Below are 22,227 nucleotides of genomic sequence, written 5' to 3' on the forward strand. Positions count from 1 at the left end.
CAGGGATTGGCTGCTAGGATGTAGGGCAGTCCTAGCAACCAATCACGATCTTGCAACACCCCCCTCCATCCAAATATGCTGTGCCTGTGCCTCCCTCCAACCTTCGATCTGTGTAAGCAAGGTAAGACAGTAAGGGAGGGGGTGAAGTCCCAGGGAGTGAGGACACTAGTTTGAAAAGCTGAAAATGAGGAATGTGTGTGCTGAGGACAGTGATGTGTGTGTATTTGAGGACAGCGAAGTGGAAGAGCTGTGGTGTGTGTGTGTATGTTGAGGACATTACAGTGGAGGACAGAGGATTGTAATGTGGGGTGTGGGGGGGAGGTTAGGACATTCAAGTGGGGAGGCTGAGGACTGTGATGTGGTGGGCTGAGGACATCATAGTTGGGGCTAAGGACATTAAAGTGGAGCCCTGAAGACTGTGATGTTCGGTGGGCCCTGAGGACATTAAATTGGGGGAGGCTGAGGACTGTAATGTGGAGAGAGCGGAGGAAAATAGGGGACTGAGGACTGTAATGTGTGTGTGTGTGTCATTAAATTGGGGGAGGCTGAGGACTGTAATGTGTGTGTGTGTGGGGGGGGGGGGGGCATTAAATTGGGAAATTGGGGGAGGCTGAGGACTGTAATGTGTGTGTGTGTGTGTGTGTGTGTGTGTGTGTGTGTGTGGGGGGGGGCATTCAATTGGGAAATTGGGGGAGGCTGAGGACTGTAATGTGTGTGGGGGCGGGTGGGGATATAGGCTGAGGACTGTGTGTGTGTGTGTAGGGGGGGACATTAAATTGGGGGAGGCTGAGGACTGTAATGTGGGGGGGACTGATGATTGTAATGTGGAGAGAGCTGAGGACAATAAAGTGGGGGACTGAGGACTGTAGTGTGTGTGTGTGTGTCATTAAATTGGGGGAGGCTGAGGACTGTAATGTAGGTGGGCTAAGAAATGTAATGTGGGGGACAATAAGCACAGTAATGTGAAAGGGGCTGAGGACAGTAATGCGGGGTAGCTCAGGTTTGTATTGTGGGGACAGAGAACAGTAATAAGGGGGCGGTGATGTAAATAGGGGCAGAGGATAGTACTGTCAAGGGGGGGGGGGGGGGTCGATTAACAAGGAAGTGTGAGAACATTACTGTGAAAGGAGTGGAGGGGGGTGATGTAAAGGGGAACCTGAGGACACTCATCAAGAGGGGATCTTGATGTGAAGGCGGAGGGGGACTGTGATGAGCAGTGGGGACTGAGTGATTCAGATCTGTGTATGTGGCGCACACATCGCGGGCTGAACTACCCGTGAGAAACATAGAGAAAGAAGTCCTTGACATTTTTTTTCCAAAATCGTGCAGAACCAAGCCGCATGGTGCTGCGGCAACATGCTGTTTGGCACATGCGAAAAGACGCCACGGTTTCCGACATGATATTTGGACCTCTGCTACAAGAAAATTTTACTGACCGGACCTCGATTAAATTTTAATTCAATACCCCTGCCATACATGTATTAATAAATTGGCAGGGCAAGAAGCATCAATTCTAATGAAGGATTTCCTCAAATCAATGCAAGAGGAGATGTTAGCTACTATTCAGTCATTCAGGACTACAGCAGCTATCCCTCAGACCCCAACACAGTCAGAGGAAGTATCTAGGATAACTTATCCTCCCAGGATAGTGGGTGGTCAAGAGGACCCTCTTCTCTCTGGTCAGGATCACAAACCATTCCCTCATCACAGTTCAGGAAAGAGGAGGATCCAGGGGAAGGCACTAGTCACATTAGATCTCCATCCAGTTCAGACAGTGACAGTGAGAAGGAAAGGGATAATTTCAAAAGAAACAAAAGCCTCTTTCCTTTGGAATATATGGAGAGTCTCCTTAAAGTGGTGCATGCCACTGAAGGAATCCCAACTCCAGTAAGGGAGTCTTCCATTAAAGATAAAGTGTACAAGGGCTTGGAAAGAGCCCAGTACAGAGCAATTCCCATTCACCAATCTTTAAAAGACATGATTCACCAAGAATGGAAATTCCCTATGAATGCCTTATCTAGACCAAATAACTGGAAAAGAAGGTATCCCTTTCTGGAACAGGAATTGGAAGAGTTTATAAAAAATCCTAAACTAGACGCTCCTCTGGCCCAGCTATCAAGGAGGTCAGATTTGTCCTTTGAAAATGCTGGTCACATTAGGGATGTCATGGATCGCAAGATCGAATCCCTACTAAAAAATGCTTGGGCTTCTAACTCGTATAATATGACTACGGCTCTAGCAGATACCTGTATGGCCAGAAATGCAGATTTCTGGATCAAGCAACTGTCAAAACATGTCTATACAATGGAGGGATCACAAGACCTACTAGATTCCATCTGTGATTGGGAAAGCAGTGTCTTACTTAGCAGACTCAGCTGTAGAGTCAATAGTAGCCTCGGCAAGAACAGCAGCTCTAGTGATCTCTGCTAGAAGGGCAGTTTGGGTCAAAGAATGGGAAGGAGATATAGCTTCCAAAGTAAGGCTTTGCGCATTACCCTTTGAAGGGTCATTTTTGTTCGGTTCAGGACTGGATGATGTTTTATCCAGATCTGCAGTGAAGGGGAAAAAAAATTCCCCACTAAGAGGAAGGACAAATTGGGGAGGTATTCCTTTTGGAACTTCCAGGACAGAAATCAAAAAAGGCCTTTCAGGGGACAGGCCAGGAGAGGTGGTTCTGCAAAGGGAAAACAAGGAACCAATTTACTGTTCCTTAAACCTGGACCCAAGCCTAAAGAGACCAATTGATGCCAGCGTCAGGGTAGGGGGCAGGTTGGCTCATTTTACTTCCCAATGGGAAAACATCTCAGCCAGCTCCTATATTCTCTAGATCATCCGGGAAGGTTACCGACTGGAGTTTTCCTCTCAGCTGGTGACAGAAATAACAATGACTTATCCCTCAAAAGTAGAACAAAAGAGGAAGGCACTGCTAGAAGGTATTCTGGAACTAGCAGAGCCGAGGGTGATTTCACCTGTACCACTAAGTCAGGTATTCCAAGGCTTTTACTCCCACATAGTTGTGGTGCCAAAACCCTCAGGGAAATTCCGGCTAGTCATAAACCTCAAAAAATTAAACAAATTTTTGATATACAAGAAGTTCTGAACATTTATGCGGTCAGAAAAAATCTTTTCAGAACATCTTTATGACCACATTGGATCTAAGGGATGCTTACCTACATGTCCCAATCTATCCGGAACATCAAGCATTTCTCAGATTCACAATTGTGACGGAAGAAGGAACTGCACATTGGCAGTTCAGAGCTCTTCCCTTTGGCTTAGCAGCAAGTCCAAGGATCTTTATGAAAATCTTGGCAGAGGTAGTAGGCCATCTTCATCTGCAGGGCCTAAGTTTGATCCCTTATCTGGACGATATGTTGATCTTTGCAAGATCAGCAAAACAGGCCATGGCAGACACCCAAAAAGTGATGTCAGTCCTACAAACGGTAGGATGGCTGCTAAATGTGGAGAAATCCTCAATACAGCCAGCACAGGTTCAAGTCTATCTGGGGTACAAGATAGATTCCAGAGTAAAGAAACTTTTTCTCCCACAGGAAAAGGTGGAAAAAGTGGTCTCAGCGGTGAAAAATATCTGTTCTCATCCTCTGTGTTCCAGGAGACAGATCGTGAGAATTTTGGGGCTGATGACAGCTTGTATCCCAGCTGTAGAGTGGGCCCAACTGCACTCTCGAGACCTCCAATTTTTTCACCTACTCTCTTGGAACAAGAGACAGGAGTCCCTAGACGAAAAAATTACTCTCTCCCCTCAAGTAATATCACTAAAATGGTGGACAGTTCCCCAAAACCTGAGGGAAGGTCGATTCTGGGGTCAAGAGCAACCCGTAAGGATCACCACGGACGCAAGTTCCGAAGGGTGGGGAGCTCACCTAGAGGAAGCTCATGCCCAGGGCACCTGGGATATACAGTTTAGTCAGGCCTCATCCAACTACAGAGAGCTGAAAGCGGTGGGAAAGGCCTTAAGAGCCTTCGAAAAGGACATTCTAGGGAAAGAAGTCCAAGTCCATTCAGACAACGCTACAGCAGTAGCTTACTTGAATCATCAGGGGGGGACCAGACCAAACACCCTGTTAAAATTTAGCTCGGGAGACACTGGGCTGGGCAGAAAAGAGTGATTTCTCTTTCGGCAGTATACATAAAAGGGAAGGACAACTGGGAAGTGGACTTCCTCAGTCGTCATTCCATCAAGCAGACCGAATGGGAACTGACTCCCAGAATATTTCAACTACTAGTCCAAAAGTTTGGTCAACCGGAAGTGGACATGTTTGCCACTCGGCAGAACAAAAAATAAAACGGTTCTTCTCCCTTACACATCAAAGGGGTATGTTGGGCCTGGATGCTCTAGCGCAGCCTTGGCACTTCAGGCTAGCCTATGCATTTCCTACCCAAAATCTAATTTCGAGAGTTCTACAGAGACTCAGTGGATGGCCGCAACTACGCCTCATCCTGATCACACCTTGGTGGCCAAAGAGAACGTGGTTCGCGACCTTGGTATTCCTATCAGTGACAGCCCCTAGGAAACTACCAGAGGTTCCGGATCTGTTAATACAAGGGACTCTTATTCACCCCAGACCACAGTTTTATCAGTTAACAGCCTGGGTAGTGAGCGCCAAATCCTGAAGGAGAAAGGTTGTTCAGATAGGCTCATTGATACCCTCCTTTTAAGTAGAAAGCCAGTGACTAGGAAAATTTTATTCCAAAACCTGGAAAAAATTCTGTACTTGGCAGAGTCAGAAGAAAAATTCCTCTGCCTCAATCCCGATTATCCTGGAATTTTTACAGGATGGGGTAGATAAGGGGGTGGCGGTTAACACACTTAGAGTACAGGTAGCGGCACTTTCTGTTTTTGTAGACAAAAGTCTGGCTAAAGAGCCTTTTAATTTTTGTTAGCTCGGGGAAGAGCGTCCCCGATTAACAGAGCTAATGTTCCAGTTTGGAATTTAACGCTAGTACTAGAGACATTATCTAGTGAAACCTTTGAACCATTTGGACGAGGTTAGCCTGAATATTTTGTCAATTAAGTTAACATTTCTGTTGGCAATCACCACAGCCAGAAGAGTGGGAGATTTACAAAGTTTGTCCATAAAGGAGCCCTTTATGCTAATTCTCCAAGACAGAGTGATTCTTAGACCAGACCCACTGTACCTACCCAAGGTAGTTTCTTCTTTTCACAGAAACCAAGAGATGGTCCTGCCATCTTTTTTGTGAAAAACCTAGCTGTGCAAAGGAACGAAAATTCCATTGCCTGGATGTAAGAAGGTGTCTTCTTGCATATTTGGAAAGAATCAAAGGGTTTAGAAGGTCTAGTCACCTGTTGGTTCTACATTCTGGACCAAGAAAGGGATTACAAGCATCAAAACCCTCGATCTCTAGGTGGATTAAGGCTGGCCATACACTATACAATTTTCTTGTTCAACTTTCCTTTAGATTTACCAAAACCATGTAATATAGGGTCAAACCTAAACACTTTCAATTTGTATGAAGTCAGGCAGGCCCTTGCACTAAATAGTTTAAGGTAAATCTAAAGGAAATTGAATAAGAAAATTGTATAGTGTATGGCCAGCCTAAGCAAGCCATTAGCATGTCATATAAGGTGTCAGGTACCCCCACACCAGCAAATCTAAAGGCACATTCCACAAGGGGCATGGTAACATCCTGGGCCGAAAGAGCCGGAGCATCCTGGGAACAGATCCGCCATGCAGCCACCTGGTCCAGTCAAGATACCTTCCTAAAGCACTATCGTGTGGAAGTACTGTCTCAACAAGACCTTGCCTTTGGCAGAAAGGTTTTACAGGCAGTGGTCCCGCCCTAAGGTAGGCCAGTATGGATTCCTTTATTATCCTCTCATATGTAGGCCATCCTGGAAGGGTGAAAGGAGAAAACTTACCGTTAATGTACTGGTAACGGTCTTTCTCTTAACCCTTCCAGGAAGGCCGGCCTACTTCCCGCCCAGAGTGGTGGTGAGCAAATGTGTAGATATATATGTGTAGATATATATATGTGTGTATGTGTATGTGTGTATATATATGTGTGTGTGTGTGTGTGTGTGTGTGTGTGTGTGTGTGTGTGTGTGTATATATAATATATATATATGTATGTATGGAACTGTATGTTATTGAATAACTGTGTCTCTTGAAGGTTCGGTTGGAAAGTTTCTTTTCTATTACTGAAGCTCAAGGATGGGTGGGACCTTTTTAACAGCTGCAAATTAGATGTGTTTCCTGTGGGGTGGAGCCACAATCTCTCATATGTAGGCCGTCCTGGAAGGGTTAAGAGAAAGACCGTTACCAGTACACTAAGGCCCCTTTCACTTATGTGGCGCGATTTTGACGCGACTTTGCCGCGATTTTGAAATCAATGGCTATGGCTCAAAACGCAATCAAATCGTGGCAAAGTAGTGCAGGAACTACTTTGAAGTCGGTGCGACTTCAAAACGCACTGATATGATTGGGGCTCATTGAAAATAATGGAAAATGACTTGTCATGCGATTTTGCGGTCCAAAATCGCGGGACAAGTCGCACTAGTGTGAAAGGGGCCTTACGCTAAGTTTCTTTCACTGTCGGTTACCAGCTGTTAGTTTCCAGGGTTCAGAAATAGTTTAGAACTGTACATGAGCCCTTAGAAGGGCAGCTAGTTTGCTGATGTATATGCAAGCTTTAAAAGATGAGCTAAAGTTTGGTAATGGTTTTGGAAACCTAAATGGCTCTGTCCCTGAAAACCAGAGGAAATATTTGAATGTAGTTATGTTTCCACAATGTTACATTAGACAAAGCCTTTTTTTTTTTTTCATTCAAGATTCACAAAACCTTATCTTAGGATTCACCAATTTCATATGTTTTAATCTTGTGTGAAAATATTGATAAAGTTACCACTATTAGCAACCATTGATGATAATGTTTTGGAAGGAACTGTATGGTTTATTCATGTATTTTATCTCTTATGGCTCTCCCTTTACACAATCTGGTGTGTACAAGCTATTTACTGTATTTCACAGAACGATAGCTGCCAAAGTGACAGGTGTTTGAAAAATAAGAAGGAATGTGGGGGTCTGAAGTTAGACAGAAGAAAAATGCTGAACTGGTCCTATAACTAAAAGTGAGAGCCTATTACGGCTTCACACAACTCACCAAGCCTGTTTTCCTCCCTGCCTCCAGTTACTGCCACACCCATGATAGAGCATTTTTTAAACTTCTGTGCATGTATTCAAGATAATTCAACCTCCCCCCCCCCCCCCCCTTCCTCTGACACAGAATTATTACCATTTTATTTTTCTTTATAGTTTTCCATTTATCTGTGCTATAGGCCCCTTAAGCATTCGGTAATTATGGGGAGCACACACTTTGCAGGTAATTATTTGCATAGACCATCTAGAGAGTTTTGTCTGAGTGCTGACTATCAAAACAAATGGACAGGTAAATTTAAGGACTGTAAATTGTTTTTTGCATAGCGCTGCATGTGTACAGATTAGGTTCCAGTGGATCATAGGGCATCCTATACTCATTCTGCTAGTGTGTGTTTTTGTTTTTGTTTTGTTTTTTTTTCTTTGTTTCATTAGTATGCAAAACAGGTAAGCAATCTTTTTGGATAGGTTTACGATTAGTCCAAATCCTATTTGTGTCTAGTTTGTTGTCATACATGTAAATGGTGGCAGCCATATTTGCTAATTGCATATGCAGAGTGTGTTGTCTGCTTGGTAGTACTGTGTAGGGATCGACTGATTATCGGCAACACCGATATGCACTATCCCCAATATATCGGAATCGGCCTTTGGATTTACCAATATTGCTGATATTTCGAGAAAGTGCTTGTACCGGGGTGATGCCTCTCTAGCTGCAGGCATCACCCCGGTGTCCATAGCCGACGGTCGGCTGACTTGTAATGACAACCGATGCGGCTGTCATTACAAGGAGCTGGAGGGGATGTCCCCCCCCCCCCCCTTCTCGCCGCCTTCCGTGGCTCGCCCGGGTCTCCTGTCCCACCGGCTACCTCCACCGCTGCTGAAGAGAAGACCCGGTGTACTGCGTCTCCGTGTAAAAAACCCAGAAGCGATGTTATGACATCACTTCCGGGTACTCTGCACCAATTTAAAAAAGCTGACAGCATTCAAAGCCTAACTTTGCGTTTTAAATGCTTTTCGGTGCCGAGGAGGGGTTTGGGGTCTTTTAGACCCCCAGATCCCTCAACAAAAGTACCTTTTTAGAAAAAAAAAAAACGATCGGTCGATCACTAGTACTGTGTGTTGGTTTTGCATTGCTGAACCTCCAGCTGCCAGTCTACTAGACAGTCTGTCTGCAGCTGAATGTAGAACTGTGCTTTATCTGAGCACTACAAACTGAAAACACTATTTAATTCATTTTTGAATATTCAAAGCCAACCCATTCATCTATCCATGTCTCCATGTTTTACTTTGCTGAGAAATGCCCCCCCCCCCATAGCATTTTTAGCAAGGTTTTTGTGAATAAGGGAAGCTGGTTCATCTAGAATGTTCTTCCTGAAATCCATCTGCATTTATCCCAGGAAACCCCCTCCTCCAGGTGAAAGAAAAAAAAAATGTCCAGGAGGATTCCTATTGATGTATGACATTATTTTAGCTTAGGTCAGAAACCATAAAACGTAAAAAAAAGTTAAAACTGACTGATGATCTGACATACCCACAATGAATGAGACCATATGTTTGTTGCCCAGACCCTCATAAGCTCTGGTTCACACCAGTGCGGCTTCATTTAACAGAAGTCGATGCAAATTGCAATGAAATCAATAAAAAGTAGTGCAGAAACCTTTTTCAAAGTTGCAGCGACTGAGCGGTTCCATTGCCGGCAATGGGGTGCAACTTGTCATGCGATTTGGAACCATCAAATCACATGACTGATCACAGCGGTGTGAATGAGCTCTGTAGGAGTTTTCAAAGCAGCGTTTTTCTTTTTTTCTTCTCATGGCATTTTAACTGAAGTGTGAATTTCACAAAGTGGATCAATACATTAACTTTGATTGGTTTGCCATTTAAATTCTTATACTTTTTTTTAATTGAAAGGTGGCATGTTATTGTTTTTGCCAATTGTTGCAATGGTAGGATGACATCCTCAGCCTGGCTGATCCTGGTCTCAGTGACCCGGTCCCTGAGCTTGGACATATCTTGTCTTATAAAGGGAAACATCAACTTTCACCTCCTCTATTTTGGCCGTTAGCGTGGCCTGGTATGTGGATATTGCTTCCAGTACCTGTGCTAGGTCCGGGGCTGGCGCGGGAGGCATGGCGCCATCTTGCAGGGAAGGGCCTGGATCCTGCCGGCGGAATTTGTCCAGGGAGGCGGTAGCCGTAGCGGCCTTCTTCGGCTGAGACATGTCTGGGGGGGATCGCGGGAGCAAAGCACACAGGTCCGGTAGGCAGCAGGAGACGTGGGGCACCCAGGATGTAGGGAACAGGATAGACTGATAACGGAGCTAGGAGCGCGTGCGACCTACTCCATTGCTGTCCAGGCCACGCCCTTATGTTATTGTTTTTGTAGCGGTTTTATGTGAGCTAAACCAATATGGCAGGGTTCACACATAAAATACACTAATAAGGATAGCTGAAAAGCAGAAAAAGTTGGGCAGATCACAAGTTAACGATTACTGATTTAGATAATGTACCGATTTGAATAATAAAACTTCATTTAAAAATTTATTATAAAAGTAAAAAAGGGCGATGTAAAATGTGTGCAATATTTGACACTGTGCTTGATAAACTAACACATCAATATCTGGTTGGATGGATGTAGTAGCAAATCTCAATGAATTCTCAAGGTGCTCATCATATTTTGGTTTCCAATTTTGCCCTTTGTGTGCTTCATTCTTGAACATAGTTGCTCACAGATAAAGGTGCTGCTTGAAATAAGATGGGATATGATTCTTTGGGTAGATAAAACTTGTAAAAGTCCAGTAATCGCACTGTAAAATTTTTATTCGGCCAGATGTGTTCGCTAAGTGTAAACATATATTTTTACAAAAAATGTAAGAAAAAAAATCGATATTTTTAGGTAAATTTAGGATTTTGTGTTGGGCAGCATTCATAGCAGTCTTAGATACCCCTGCAGTACAGGGTTATTTGTTCTGTTGCTCTATATACATGTGTGCAATGCTACACCGTTGCAAAATATCCAGGGCTACCTGCTAATTATTGGTGTACCGAAAACTCAGGATGCACTTGGCTGAAACTGAAATTTATGGTTTTTAAAAAATATATATATTTTTTATAAATGTATTTAACTTTTTAATTAATATCATGAATTTAAATGAAAATTAATTTGTCAGCCATTGTCGGCACCTTTTCAAGTGGTGTTAAAAATCCCGCTTGCTGCATTTTTGGTGGCTATTTGGCAAACCGCCAACACCCCCCCCCCCCCCATTGAAATGCGTTAAAACACAGCAAGAACACATAAAAAATGCACCGTATTTTTTTTAATGCATTTTTAAAGTCATGTGACATAAAAAAACACACTATAAACAAGATAAAATCATGATAGAATCGTGGAATTTCTGGCATTTTCAGTATCCGTTATTGGCACTTTTTTTTTTTTCTTTTTTGACAACGCTGAAAACCCTTTTTTTGACTAGTAGTTTTTGGCGGCCTAAATTTCAGTGCATCATTTACCTTGTGTACCATTTTGTTTTAATGTTCTTTATTTTTGTTTGTTTCTTTTTTTTTTTTCCTAGTGAAACGCATACATTGAGCAATTTCCCGTTTCTTTTACCGTCTTAAAGCATGGGTGAGAGTCGAGGGCTGTGCCCTGAGCGCCTCTTTGGCGCACAGGTTTTTATGTTCTCTGTGAACTCCCTATAACTGGATGGGTTTTATTCTTCTTGTAGGGACAGATTAGAACCCATACAACAACAATCTTCTGCGCTCAAGGGTGATGTAATGGTGGTGGATGTATCGCAGGTCCTTGATAGTTACAATGGAAATACAGGCTTTGCTGCCCTCTAAGGGCCCAGGGAGAACCCAAAGGAAACAGTGTAAAACAAAGAGAGGGTGCACAAGCCTTGTGCATTACTCAAGTGGTATCTTAGTAGTAAGTTAATGGAAGTATACTCACAAACCAATGAGCATTTTAGGGTTCATAGTTAACCCAAAGCAACCAGGTCACTGAGACTGTTCCTAGCACGCCAGAGGACCTTCCAGATGGCTCATGGGTTTTGAGGGGAGATCCCCCCCCCTCCTCCTCTTGGCTCTGAGGAAGAGGGGATCTCCCCTCAAAACATGTCAGTCATCTGAAAGGTCCTCCGGCTTGCTGGAAACAGTCTCTGTCACCTTGTTGCTTTGCGTATACTATGGACCCTGATATGCTTTTATGATTGATTTGTTTGTGAGTACACTTCCTTTAACTTACTATTAAAGATACCACTTGGGTAATGTGCAAGGCTGGTGCATCCTCTTCTTTGTTTTACAGATTAGAACCCATGTCAGGTTTTTATTGCTGTCTGTGTTTCCTCTTGGTGGCTGACACAGGGATAGAAAGTCATGGGAAATCCAAAACTTTATAGTTGTCACAAGAACAAGCACTGAAGGACATGTTTAAATGGGGAAACCCGTTCTGGTGACAACTTTCTGAGGAAAAATACCTCTCAATCTGAGGAGGTAAAAAACATGCACTATACACGTACCTAATATATTGGCCCTGCCTAGAATTAAAGTCCAAACTGCTTTGATGAGGGTGTTTTATTAGCTCTGATTTGGCTTTCTAGACCTGGGCTTGTCTCCCAAGTAGTTGATTTCTGCAATGTTAAGCTGTGTGTACTGTATGCATCAGTGCTTTGTGAGAACCCAGGTACTTCATATCAGATGACGCAACACAAAAGGTCTCGTCTTTCAGTAGTGGGTGAAAAGGGTTTACAAGCGCTCATTGCAGCCAAGGTTTTCTTCTCTTCCCTAGTTTGTTTGGGGGACCTTACAATTGAAATCTAGTTGTCCAGTTGTCAATGAAAAAATGTTATAATAGGGACCTAATTTAGGCAGTGTCTCTCAGTACACTGAAGTAGGTTTTGTATGCCTTTTTTTTTTTTTTTTTGTAAAGAAAAAAAAAAAAGTAGACTTTTATTGAAACTGGTAACGTGCTTTTTCATGTGTTGTTATGTGCTTTAGGTTTGCATTATAAAATAGTTTAGTTCTCTGTTTAGGCATGTTTTATGTAAGGAATACAAAATTCCTGGATAAGGTTTACTTTTCTTTTGTGCTCTGCCTTATGATTTCTATTTCTTTTGAGTTTACTGAATCACTACTTTTTAGCTTTTCATAATTTTTACATTGACTGATGAGAAGATGCTAGGTAACTGGATTCAGGGAGTATGTGTATTTGTAATGTGCTTGTACGATGGGCATAATGTAACTTTTGCTATGTCTCTAAAATAGGCATGTGACGGTATCAGATTTCCATGCTGCAATTAATTGACTAAGGTTTTGCCACGGTATATGGTATTATCACGGTATTAAAAAAAATTGCAGTGGTCTTGAAATTCATCCTGCTTTTGCACCGTGCGACTTACCTGCAGCTCCTGCACTGCCAAGCTTTCTACGTTTTTATATACGTGGGCCCAGCATTTAAAATTTACAGTCTGCGTGTGCAGGAACTGCAGGTAAGTCGCATGGTGCAAAAGCAGGATGGATTTCACGTGCCACTGCATTTTTTTAAATTCTGAATGCACCTTTTTTCAGCCGAAAATGCAGGCATAGCAGCCCTTTCAAATCAATAGGCTGCTATGCCTGTGCAAATGTAGGTCGCCAACCTCCATACATGTGAACCAGGCCTAAAATAAGCCATCAAGCAGTGTCTGGCCTACTTGGTGATGACTGGTCCTGGCACTCAGCTCCGATCCGATGGCCTGGTCATTAAGGGGGCAAATCCTTGTGGGCTCAAAGTGGTTACCTGCAGGTGGACCAGTGTTTTTTATGAATAACTTTATTATTGCTTTAGGCCTGGTACACATGTATGCGGGTCCTCCTGCAGGTTTAACCACTTCTGGATCGCAAGGATTTACCCACTTAATGACCAAGCCATGGGATCGGAGCTTAGCGCCAGGACCAGTCATCACCAGGTAAGCCAGACACTGCTTGATGGCTCATTTTAGTCCTGGTTCACAGAGTCTGTACTGACTATATTATAATGTGGGCTGCTATGCCTGTGCATATATATGTGTGTGTATGTATGTATGTATGTATGTATGTATGTATGTATGTATATAGATGTGTGTGTGTGTGTGTATATGTATGTTGTGGGAGATTAGCTCGGTGGCGGGTATGGATGACCTCTTGAGGGGGGTTTGTTACACAGGGAGATAGCCGAGAAGTGGTTGCAAATAGTTTGGTTTATTCATGCAATTTTCTTCACCAGACTGCAAGCGTCAAAACATCAAAATAAAATAAAACACAAAATAAATCCTTGCCACTGTGGGCGGCTACCTTCTCACATACAGGAACCTACCTACGGAGTCTGTCTCCAACCTACTGTTGGGCAAACTTTGCTGATCCTACAGCAGACACTCAATAGTCCATTTATTTTCTCTTCTCACAGCACATGTTCATTGGACTTTCCTTTCACATAGAAAACATCCCTTTGTTTGTCTCTTCACACTCTTCACATAGCAACCATTCCTTTTGCTTGTCTCTTCACATAGCAAACATTTATTTCTTTCCACATAGAAATAGTCCAAGACCTCACCTTGAGTAGTCTTCAGTCTTAATTAATTTCCCCTTCACACAGGAAATGTCCATTGGTTTCTTTTCACATAGAAACGATCCAAGACCTCACCTCGAGTAGTCTTCACACTTGTTACCCTCCTCAGCGCACATCGCTTCAGGAGGTCTTCCCCATGCTCACACAGCTTTCAGGGGGCACACATCTGACTGTCCTCCTCTCCCCATGCCCACACAGCGTCAGGAGGCAGCAATCCTTCTCCCATGCTCACTCAGCGTCGGGAGGCACACATCTGACTGTCCTCCTCTACCCACACGGCGTCAGGAGGCAGCAATCCTTCGACTTCCTTTGGACAAATTATAGAGGCCTTAACTTCCTCATTCTGAACAGCTGAAGGCCTTTCAACTTCTTTACACCTTCCTGCTGCCTTTGCAGCCGACACCCTATAGTAATTGGTGAATTTTCTAAACCAGGTGGAAATGTATCTCCTGTCTGTGACTACATCCACAGATTTACCTGACTTCCTGTCACAATGTATGTATGTGTGTGTATATGTATATATATATATATATGTGTGTGTATGTGTGTGTGTGTGTGTGTATATGTATGTATGTATGTATGTGTAATATATATATATATATATATATATATATATATATATATATATATATATATTTATTTAGGGGTGTTGAAATTAATCGTAGCATTGATGCATCGCGATGCAGCCTTGAACAATTCGTATTCGATGCTGAGGAATGGCCGCATCGATGCATGGATGACGTCGTCCTGGCTCCCCCGCTTCTCCCAGGACAGCCCTGCCAGTGCACTCTAAAGTTAAAACAAATCTGACCGTGAATCTGTTTCAGGGACCCCTTCCTACAGTGTGTGAGGATTAATGTAAACTGATGCCTCTCTCTTACCTTATTATCCTTGATCTTTCATCGCCGTCAGTCACGTGCCCTCTGGTCGGCCGTTCTCCTCTTCCCGGCCGGCCGGAGTGCACGTGACTGACGGCGATGAAAGATCAGAGATAATATTTAGGCAAGAGAGAGGCATCAGTTTACATTGACCCTTACACACTGTAGGAAGGGGTCCCTGAAACGAGTTCACTGACACCGATTTGTTTTAACTTTAGAGTGCACTGGCAGGGCTGTCCTGGGAATGCAGGGGGGGGGGCTAAATAATGTAAATTGGCTAATGTAAATGGAGGGGCTTTGTTATGTAAATGGGACTGTTTATTGTGCAGGGGGGCTGTGCCATTTCTCATTTACTGTAATAAAAAAAATACTGTTGTCTGTTGTGTTCAGACTTTGCTCATTTTTTTTTTTTTTTTTAAGAGCAGATAAAATAAAAAAAATTGGTAATCTGATAGCTTGAATCTTTTTTAATGAAAACCACAGGCAGTAATCGTGATGCAAAAAAAAGACAAGTAAATGTCTCCTCCTGCGCTCAAATGTTGCGTAAAAACCAAAGAGACGGTGGCTAAATTGTTGGCATCTGAATTCTTGCTGCCCTCTCAGGATGATGGGTATCCACACAAACTGAAAGCATAAAACCACGTCATACATTATACTCACAAGAGTATGCTATATAAAAGCATAAAACCAAAGGATTCCTTCGACTATCCAGAGACCGCAGGACCATATTCCTTAATTAGGACAAGCGAACTTGAAGGTGTCCATATAGATAGGGCTAACGCCTGTCGAGGGAGAACCCTCTTCCTTAGAGCCGTATGGTGCTGCGGTCTCAGGATAGTCGAAGGAATCCTTTGGTTTTATGCATATATATATATATAATATATATAGCATGCTCTTGTGAGTATGATGTGGTTTTAACAATTATCCAATAAATGTTTTATGATATTGCACTAGGTCGGTGCGCCCTTCTCTCTTGTCTTTTATAGTAATCGTGATATCTATCCTATCTATATCCTATCTATATCCTATCTATATCCTATCTATATCCTATCTATCCGTGTGTGTATGTGTGTGTGTATGTGTGTGTGTGTGTGTATATATAATATACATACACACTACACGGTGTTAATAGTGGGTAGGTACTTGCAGAGCCAGAGATTTGCTTGTAGGCTCTGTCTGTCTGTGGCAAAGCCGATGCTTCCTGTGTTTGGCTGCTCCTGTCACAGGCGGAGTGCATCTACAATTACTCCGCCTGTGAGCCGGACCTATATAGGAAGTAGCGGCTCTTTTCTAGAAAAGGACAACTGAGCCGGGAGACTCGGGGGCAGCCCGGCAGTGAATGGTGTGAAAAAAAAAGGTATTTTAAAAATGCCCACGTAACAATACCGTGAGTATGCATTATTGAAAACTGGCACATCTCTACTCTAAAATATGTTAATGGGATTAATGAGCTCCCTGACTTAACTTCGCGAGAAGTCAGTGCTTTTGGGTTATTACAAGATCTACACATTTGCTATTAGGGATGTAACGATATCAAAATCTCACGGTACGATACAATTTCGATATTGACCTCACGGTACGATATTTATTGCGATATTGTGGAAAAGCTCATGGTATTGTTAAATAGCTCATGATAGTGTTTGTGATGATAATAGCGAAAAAATACCGACATTTATTCTGCTTTTGCCAGTCAACAGGCAATTTATTGTTGTATTTATGGATCCATGACATAAAACACTGATCACATAGTGCTTTTAAAGTGCAAGTTGTAGTCAGGAACATCAATATTCTGTATAGTAATATTTGGTTGCATAACTGATTCTTCTGTGCAATGTAAAGTTAAGAAGCAGCTAGAACAATTGTAAACAATAGGCAATTCCCTTTAAGTGCAAACAAAGATCAAGTTAAGTCAGGTTTAAATGTGCAAGGCAAATAAAGGCAGCCTTTTAAAACTGGTATTTAGGAACATAACTTAAACTTAAATAAAAGTCAGTCAAAAAGCCTTTAAAAAAAACACTGACCTATCATTTAGCTTATGTTCACGTTTTTCATCAGAAAGATCAAAATATCTACATTGCAAGGAAAAAAAAAAACAGTAAAAAAAATCCTTAAACTCTGGTCTAATGTAGTTAACAATGATTTGTTCCGTGGGACTGTGTTTATTCCTCATGCTTTTTGATGGACACCTGTCCTTTTAATATTGCAACCCAACCGCGACGATATCGAGACAGGACCACGACGATATTGAGACGACCACGACGATTCGATATCGTTGCATCCCTATTTGCTATGTGTTCTGTTCACCCATAGTGACTATTATATAGTGATTTACTTAACCACCACCTCCTGTTTAGAACTCAAGCCACATCCCATAATAATCATTGCATAAATGTAAGGAGCGCATGCAATTTGCAGTAAAATTATATGGAACGGTTGGGCATCTCACATGAGCAACTATGTGCATACAGGTGATTTCCAGCAGCAAGAATTGGCTGTGGTAGCTCAACCTGCATAAAGCGTCCTCAGGCTGAAAGAAGGCATTGCTGTTCTCCTGTATCTGCACATCCAGCGGTTACCTGCTTTTAAGGGACGGATATCTGACCCTAGACTCATCGGTCTACTCATCTGTCCCTAGCTACAGGCAATTGCTGAATTGGGGGATGCATGTGAACAGTGATGGCTGCTGCTGTTGGTGTATGATTGTGATCCAAGCAGCAAGAATTTGCTGACTCTTGTCGCTAGAATCTGCTGTAAACGTATTTATATATTGTAGCTTTGGTACCAGCTCTTATAGCTTCTTAAATGTATATAGTTGTCATGTGGAAAGCTGACCATATCATGTGGAAAGCTGACCATATTGTAACATTTCTAATCAGACCTTTTTGTAAATGTATTTTATAGTGACCCATCCAATCCTATGATGGCTTAAGGCAGAGCTTTGTGGCATTTTTCAATATCGGTGACAAGCAGTCATTTTGTCCTCACTGGAGACTAACATAACCTTGCTCCGTTTTCCTGCAGAGCATCAGAGTAGCATGACCTTGATGAATGGCGATGGGGCTAGTGAACACCAGACAAACGCTGAGCCAAAGCAGAATGGCCATGATGTTGAACAAGCAGAAGATGGAAGTGAACAGGAGGTTATTGTTATTCAGGATACAGGTTTTACTGTCAAGATTCAAGTTCCTGGGTTAGAGACCTTTTCCATTCAGGTAATCGGCTGGCTATTAACACTTTGACAATTGATGGTACACGGACACTGTCAGTTTGAAAATGTGTTGCCTTTTTGTGTGGACAAATGAAATGTATATTCGAAAAAGCGGTATAGTACATCAGAAATAGAATTCTTATTCTGAATTTTCAGGTGTCCCCTCAGGAGATGGTTCAGGAGATCCATCAGGTTCTAATGGATCGAGAGGACACTTGTCATAGAACTTGCTTCTCCCTGCAGCTAGATGGCAATATGCTGGACAACTTTGCAGAGCTCAAGACTATAGAAGGCTTTGAAGAGGGCGTTGTTCTAAAAGTTGTTGAAGGTAGGACACCCACTGCAGTTAAATATATCTGTTTTTCTAATAACTGTTTACATAGTTGACTTGGTTTGATGTATAAGTTTTAGATTTGTTTACAAATTGTGTTTGTTACAAAATAGTCTGTTTGTTGTTGTGCCTATACCAACTTGAATGGTCACATAGGAGTTTTGTTTATACCAACAAATCTTAATAATAGAGAAAGCCTGTTTGTTTTAGAACGTTTTGGGAAGGCATGTGCCTTTGTGTCCTCAGGTAATGCAGTGTGTTGTTCTTAAAGTGAACCTGTTCTTTGGCTATCCAGGACAGGGCAGCAGGTTCACCTGTCACCCACCCCAGCTGCATACATATACTTGCCTTCCTTTTGCTCTCCTGTAACTCTACAGGAAGCACCGTGCGGAGCTCTGCCTCTACGTGAAAGCACTTGGAGCCTAAAAACCTATTCACGAAGCATTGGCTAGGTCATGGGGGAAGAATGGAAATTTAGTTGATTTTCCCATAGCTAGTAGAACGGAGTATATTCACTTTTGCATCAAAATTTCTTCTGTCCCCATGTTAGTCAAAAGGAATGCAAAAGCAGCATGAAGCAGCTTAGGATGGCAATTACAGGTCTGAAGAAAGTCAACAGCAAGTCTAATGAACTTATTAATAAACTCTGATCTCAGAAACTCTGATCTCAGAAGCATCTTAAGCTGATGTCAAATGCTCCTGAGTACCCATTCACACCAGAATGTGGTTCGGGAAACTCATGTTCCATCCACGTTTCCCTCACTGTGCTGAAAACACACTGCCTTTGCGATCTGCTGCAGGTTCCAGTGTAATTTTAATGGCACCCCAAACACAGATCGCAAATGCAGTGTGTTTGCGGGTACCGAATTGCATGGTATCGCAGTGCCATATGATTTGGCGCAGAGCGTTTTATTAAAAGAAGTGCATTCACTACTTTCTTTGCATTAAAATTTCAGCCCATTCAAATGAATAGATTGCAAAATTGCTCCTCATGGAAACACTCTAGAATCGCACAGGAATGGCTGCTGCATTCTTGTGACATCTCTGTGTGAACCGGCCCTTAAAGTGGTAGTACACCCTCACAAATACCCAGTGAAGTGAGCAACCTCAGATGATACACAAAGCTGAAATAAATTCTCCTACATAGGTTTTACTTGTTGATCTACAGTCTTCTTCTCCTCTACACCCTTTCAAAAGGGCAGATTGCGTAAAAAATCTTCATCTGTCAGGAGCTCAGTGGAGGGGGGGGAGAGACTGCAGCTACAGTGTGTGAGAGCTGATTGGAGCAAAGGACGATGATCCCCCCCCCCCCACGTCGAAAGATGTCTCAGAAGTGACTTATGCTGTTAAAGCGGAGTTCCACCCATTTTTAATAGTTTGGATTACATAGATGTATGTAATCCCCTTTAAAACGGCTTTTACCAATGGAAACTTTTTTTTTTTTGCTAGTAAATACCTTAATTTCTGCTTTATTCCTCCTCTCCTCACTTCCGGGTCCGATCAGCGATGACGTCATTCGGCGATTCGCAGTGTGTGCTGGGATGTATTCCATTCCAGAAATCTTGCAGTATTAGCCAGGAGCTGAGCTGTACTGAGCCGTGACCTGCCCCGCCTCCGCCCCGCCTCCTCTCAGTGAGTTGTACTGTATGCATTGTATTCAGGCCGTTCTCTGCCCCCCTCCGCCACGCCTCCTCTCAGTGAGTGAGGACTGAAAGCATTATATCCTTACTGAGCTCACTGAGAGGGGGCGGAGGCGGGGCAGAGCACGTCCTGAATACAATGCATACAGTACAACTCACTGAGAGGAAGCGGGGCAGAGAACGGCCTGAATACAATGCATACAGTACAACTCACTGAGAGGAGGCGGGGCAGAGAACGGCCTGAATACACACAGTACTGCTCAGCTCCTGGCTAATACTGCGAGACTTCTGGAATGGAATACATCCCAGCACACACTGTGAATCGCCAAATGACGTCATCGCCGATCGAACCCGGAAGTGAGGAGAGGAGGAATAAAGCAGAAATTAAGGTATTTACTAGCAAAAAAAAAAAAAAGTTTCCATTGGTAAAAGCCGTTTTAAAGGGGATTACATAGATCTAAAGTTACGAAAATGGGTGGAACTCCACTTTAACAGAGGAACAAAGCACCAGAGAGAAACACATAGAGCTTTGGAGCGAGATAAGTAAATACTGCAGATATGTGCTTTGTTTAGTTTCCGTGGCTGAGGTTTACAACCACTTTAAAGCACACTCGCAAGAAAGAAATTACACAAGCCCTGAATACGTTTCTTTGCTATAGTTTGCAGCCGTATGTTAACCTCCCTAGCCGTATTACCGAGTGTTAAATTTCAGTGCCAAAAGCGGTAACCCCGAGCCACACTCTGGGTACCCATAGGAAGATCGCTGGATCCTGTAAGAGTGGGTACTCGCCTTGTCCCCAGGATCCAGCCATGTATCCCGGCAGTGTGCGGCGGCCGGATCTTCCTCCCGATGCTCTGTGCCCTGGATTCCGTCTCCTGTGACGTGACGGTCGCAGGGGGTGGAAACAGCGGCAAATTCAAATAGTAAAACACACCATACACACTGATAAAATAAATTCACATTAGTTTGCCCCCCAGTGTCCTTTCCTGCAGTTTTACTGTACTTTTTATGTATGTATATGTGTGTGTGTGTGTGTGTGTGTGTGTGTGTGTGTGTGTGTGTGTGTGTGTGTGTGTGTATGTATGTGTGTATATATATATATATATATATATATATATATATATATATATATATATACACTTTAACTTATTTATAGTTATTTATTATATAATTTATGATTGTGTTTCAAACTTTATCATACCCGAGATGTTATAAAGAAGAACGCACAGTAAAAAAAAAAAAAAAAAAAATCCTTTGTAAATGGTGGGTTTGGGATGCTCGTTCTTAAAAATTACATGCAAAGTAATGGTACCGCTTTCAGCACCTAAAATCGGAAAGAATCATACCGCCAGGGAGGTTAAAGCAGTCTTTAGTTCTAACTGGTTTTTGCCCCAATAAATAATGGGGTATATATACTACTTTAAACCACCCCCATTACAAATGCAGATAAAAGCAAAAACCAATACATAATGATTATAGTAGTATATTGAACACACTGAACTGGAATCTCCTGCTACTTTAATTTTTGTTTTTATTTTTAGAACCATACACAGTTCGTGAAGCCAGAATTCATGTACGCCACATAAGAGACTTACTGAAGAGCCTGGATCCATCTGATGCATTCAATGGGGTTGATTGTAACTCCCTCTCATTTTTAAGTATTTTCACAGATGGTGATCTTGGAGGTATGGATTTGTGAATGTTCAGGGTATCTTGGAGGTATGGATTTGTGAATGTTCAGGGTATTCTTAAAGGATAAGCCAAGAACAAAATGTAATGTATTTCACTTTTTCAAATTAGGAAAATTTTCAGCAAATACCTGTTGATCTTGCAAGACATGCAGTGTACTTGTCACCTCCTCTGACCTCCACAGAACAGCATCTTCCTTCCTAGCTATCTTATGTAAACTACCAATTGCCATGTCCCTTTGTATTGGAGATGAGAAGATATTGTTTGTAATTCCATATCAGGAGAGCAACCTAGGATGACCACTATGGCTCTTTCCATTGATTAGCGTAGGTGTGACGTAGCCACCCAGGGACAGGATAAAGATAAAGCAAAAGAAGCCTAAAAATGGAAAACAAATGTAATTAATCATACCAAGATCTAGTAAACTGCATTAAATTACATTTTTGATACACATATGTAGATAAGATTGTTTTTATTGTTCCTTGATGTCTGTGTTAAAGTGAATGTAAACCCACTCTTAGAACTTTTACCTATAGGTAAACCTTTAATAAGGCTTACCTATAGGTACTGTAAATATCTCCTAAACTTGCACCGTTTAGTAGATATTCACATTTCATGCAGCTGATGACGTCATTGGCATGCATGCCGCCCATGCCGTTTCTTCAGAGCCCTGTGCCGTGGCCGGCGGCTCCTGCGCACATACACGTGAGTGACATCACGCGGTTCCCGGCCAGTAGCATAGCCGGAGTTCACAGACCAGGA

At 42.6% G+C, this 22,227-nt stretch overlaps 1 protein-coding gene across 2 annotated transcripts in view; it reads left to right on the plus strand.

The window, feature by feature from the left end:
* The window catches only part of CLUH (clustered mitochondria homolog), a 256,366-nt gene that overhangs the window by 29,191 nt on the left and 204,948 nt on the right, over positions 1 to 22,227 (plus strand). For both annotated transcript variants that reach the window (XM_082246213.1, XM_082246212.1), the window contains exons 2-4: positions 17,618 to 17,808; positions 17,961 to 18,132; positions 21,318 to 21,461. In XM_082246213.1, coding sequence (XP_082102339.1) covers positions 17,618 to 17,808; positions 17,961 to 18,132; positions 21,318 to 21,461 — 507 coding nt within the window. The remainder of the gene's footprint in view (positions 1 to 17,617; positions 17,809 to 17,960; positions 18,133 to 21,317; positions 21,462 to 22,227) is intronic.

Source organism: Pelophylax lessonae (genome assembly GCF_965119305.1).
Source record: "Pelophylax lessonae genome assembly, chromosome: 2".
NCBI classification, from domain to species: Eukaryota; Metazoa; Chordata; class Amphibia; order Anura; family Ranidae; genus Pelophylax; species Pelophylax lessonae.